The sequence below is a fragment of the Vigna umbellata genome, chromosome 8, assembly GCF_029865625.1.
Source record: "Vigna umbellata cultivar VRB3 chromosome 8, Vumbellata_1.0, whole genome shotgun sequence".
Classification (NCBI taxonomy): Eukaryota; Viridiplantae; Streptophyta; class Magnoliopsida; order Fabales; family Fabaceae; genus Vigna; species Vigna umbellata.
Genome location: NC_142172.1, coordinates 27,965,796 through 27,969,680, shown reverse-complemented (window position 1 = coordinate 27,969,680; position 3,885 = coordinate 27,965,796). Strand labels below are relative to the sequence as shown.

General features: G+C 36.3%; 1 protein-coding gene across 1 annotated transcript; it reads left to right on the top strand.

The window, feature by feature from the left end:
* The first annotated feature begins 2,372 nt into the window (after positions 1-2,372).
* Positions 2,373-3,618, top strand: LOC124844884 (small ribosomal subunit protein uS19x-like). The gene is made up of 3 exons (XM_047321903.2): positions 2,373-2,486; positions 2,562-2,765; positions 3,095-3,618. Exons 1-3 carry the CDS (start codon positions 2,484-2,486, stop codon positions 3,341-3,343), a joined length of 456 nt encoding a protein of 151 aa, XP_047177859.1. The 5' UTR covers positions 2,373-2,483; the 3' UTR covers positions 3,344-3,618.
* The last annotated feature ends 267 nt before the right edge of the window (positions 3,619-3,885 follow it).

Genomic DNA, 3,885 nt, shown 5'->3' with positions numbered 1-3,885 from the left:
TTATTACCAAATTCATCCATTCATCTACTAATTAAAAATAAACATAGTACATTCATGCATTCATATATTGATTAAAAAAGCACATAGTATAGGACATACCTCTTAAAGACTTGTCAAGATTTAAAGCAAGATTGAACCAAAATTTTCCAATGAACCTCCAATGCAATGGCCAACATCATGTATACACCAATTAAATGCTAATTTTAAATATGAATTTTGGACTACAAGAATGAGGATAACAAATTATTCCTACTATGAAACTTAACATTATATGACAATTTTATATGATACAATGCTTCAACAAAACATAGGATAACTTCTTAAACATCATCTACCTTAAACCAACTCAATAGAATGCTTCAACAATGCTTCAATCTCAAATGAAACACCAATTTGGCTCCCCTTCATAGAGGCACCATAAATCAACCACAAACTACAATTTCTCTCACGCAAAACACCTACAGAACCTTCTACATAGCACACCTCCACAAACTTGGCACATCTACACCTTCACAGCTCCCTGGCATGCCTTCAGCTTCACAGCTGGACCACAAGGCAGGAATATTGCTCACCTAAAGCAGCTAACCAACTTGCTTAGCACACCTCTACCACCTTCAGCAACCACCCTCGTCCTTCCTAACACCTGCAAGACATAAACGTTGTTAGCAATTCTTCTTCAGCGTGCATGATGTTTAACAATCATGAAGGTCAAATGATCAAGGTCTCACAATGATCTTCCCCTCACAACAACTTCACCAACTCCATCACCTTCAAGTAGGTTAAACACCTTCAAAAGACCTCCACGAGCTTCACGTAACACTTGCAACACATACACGGGCATAACATACAACAAACTCCATGACTCCCACTGTAGCATGGACTCTCGGGTTGCTAGATGAACTCTAGGAGACTCTGTGCATCACTTAGACCTTGCTAGGGCGCGGTTGGAACCGAATCCAAGCCTCTCCAAAGGACTATAACGAAATACAATGGTGGAACCGAATCCGGACATGAGGGAACCAAATACAACATCAAGTTTGTAAGCTTCAATGCCCTGAAACTGAATCCAGGACGATGAATCAAATACAACATCAACTTGTATCTCTATTAAGCCTTGGAACCAAATCCATCAAAAGTGGAACCAAATATACCCAGCAGTTGTATTTGTTCTATGAGTGGAACCAAATACTGCGTAGACTGGAACCGAATCCACGCGTGAATTCTTCATCTTTGTGTATTGAACCTCACTCTCTTCTCCATGTTCTTCATCTTCAACCTCTGATCTTCCTCTTCAACCTTCATTCTTCTTCATCTCCAACCTGCAAAAAGAAGAAAGAACTCACGAAAACATTTACCTGAGCTGAGCTTTGCTACTTGCTTGCACACAATAGTTCCCTTCACCACATACACTCGCACACCACAATACACCAATCTGCCTCAAAGTAAATACACCAACTTCAGTTAATACATTACCCAACCATACCAACCAGAGAATGTATTATTGATGTGTCTGGTGGTCAAAAGTTTACCAATTCAAAGCTGCAAGGAATCTTATCTATGTTATTGCTGTGTGTGATTGTATCAAAGCAGAGAATCTCTACACATAACAAGCTAGGGCACACGAGGTGTTGTAGCCATTTTAACTTGTGACCTAACACTGTTTCACTCTATGTAAACACAATGCATGTTTACCAAAAGATAAAACAATGCCTTTTTATTATTAACCAACCTTGGAATCGATTTGGTTATACTTGGAATTGATTACCATTAATTTTGCATGGAGAGGTTATGGTATTTTAGAAAAGTGTGAAGGTAAAGTCGATTTTTACATCAAATCAGCTCAAATATGAACAAATGCGTAAGATGAGTAAAAGTGTAAATCCCGCAAATCTTCGTAAATTCCTCCTCGCTGATCCCTCCAAACGAACAACCATAATCTCGCAAATCAATTTTTCTTAATTATCTTCAACAGTAAATTCCTCTAAAGCGAACACAAGAACAACATATGTTTAACATATATTATACCTTAACAAATAAAATATTTGTATGACTATTATTAAATTTCTAAGAAAAACTCTTAAACTTTATATTTTTAAACTTTACTTTTTTAACTTTTATTAACTTTATTTAATTTTGATAAGTATGCTATTTTTAAACACAGTAATAAAAATAAATGTCTATTAAAAATATAAAATAATAAATATGGTTTATTTAAGACAAAAATGAACTAAATATTCATTTAAAAATGAAAATATATAAATAATATTTTATTAAAAAATAAGGAACATATGTTTTTTTTTAAATAATAATTCATTAAAGAAAATAAAGAAGATATATGTTTTTAAATTGAAAAAGGAAGTGATTACTATTTCACCTAATTTAAGAGTAAGGTGTACACTAGTGATTTGATTTCTGTTGACCGAGCATAGTGTAAAAGGTGGCCGCAAAAACCCTAGCCATTGAGCGCGAGTGTGGCAGCATCAATGGTGAATTCCGATATCCTCTCTGGTGTGTTGTGAAGCAGTAACACTAATGGTGTTGTTCTTCTTTGTTGTTTTCAGGCGGACGTTGAAACTGAGGTGAGTCAAGGAGTGCCGAAGAAGAGGACATTCAAGAAGTTCAGTTTTCGAGGCGTCGATCTCGATGCTCTGTTGGACATGTCCACCGATGAGCTCGTCAAGCTCTTCACCGCACGCGCCCGCAGAAGATTTCAACGCGGTTTGACCCGCAAACCTATGGCACTAATCAAGAAGCTCCGTAAGGCGGTGAGTTTTTCTGTTGTCAATTTCACTTACTTCAGATTTTGCTGTTTATACATTTTCGTTACGGTTGTTCTATTCTCAAGCGTGTGTTTGGATGAATTTATGTGCGCAAGCACTTTTAGGAGTAGAACAAAACAAGGAGCAATGAAATTATTTTTTTTATAAGTTACAGTAGGTAATTTATACGTTAAAAATTTAGATTTTTTTTTAGAAGAGCTTGTACAGCAGTATATTCAGACAAGACCTAAATTGGATTTATTTTGGGGATTAATCATTGTGAATGTTATTGTGGTGTCTAGTTTTAATGAGGGTTTAATAATGTGTTGCGATAGAAACGGGAGGCTCCAGCTGGTGAGAAGCCAGAGCCGGTGAGAACCCACCTCCGCAACATGATTATCGTGCCCGAGATGATAGGGAGCATCATTGGTGTTTACAATGGGAAAACTTTCAATCAAGTTGAAATTAAGCCGGAAATGATTGGGCATTATCTTGCCGAGTTTTCAATCTCTTACAAGCCTGTTAAGCATGGAAGGCCTGGTATAGGTGCCACCCACTCCTCTAGGTTTATTCCTCTGAAATGATGTCATATCAAACAACTCTTTTTGTTAATGTCCAACTTTATGTTGGTTTATGGGAACTAGTTTAATCAAATTTGTTGTTGATTTTGTTTTTCCTTCTGTTATAGTTTGATTTTTATTAGTATGGCGTATTTTGAAATTGCTCTGGTATGGGCCTTAACAGCATAGGACCAAATCATTTCTACACCGCTTTCAAATTTTGTATTGTAATGCCGGAGGTTAATGTCAATTTTGTTCTGGGAAATTTATATTACAAGGCTTGGCACTGATTGCTGAAATCCTCACTACTAACCCAATGATTTGTTGGGAATACAGTCTATTAAAATACTTAAAAATATGTTTTTATGAGCCTGTTGCTATTACTCTGATTAGGAGGGAATTTAGTCTTTTAACTTCCTCATTTCAATCGATCGCTCAGCTTGCATCCTCAAACCATCACTCTTTTCTTACCATTTTTTATGTGTTTCCACATTTTTAAGCACAACACGAGTTGTACTCATAACTTTGTTGGCAATTACTTTTTGTCAATTCCTAGAATCGGTAGT

What these genes read in the sequence shown, in the direction of transcription:
- LOC124844884 (XM_047321903.2), top strand. An exon ending in TCAAGAAGCTCCGTAAGGCG is followed by an intron (nt 2,766 to 3,094) that starts GTGAGTTTTTCT and finishes GTGTTGCGATAG; the next exon opens with AAACGGGAGGCTCCAGCTGG.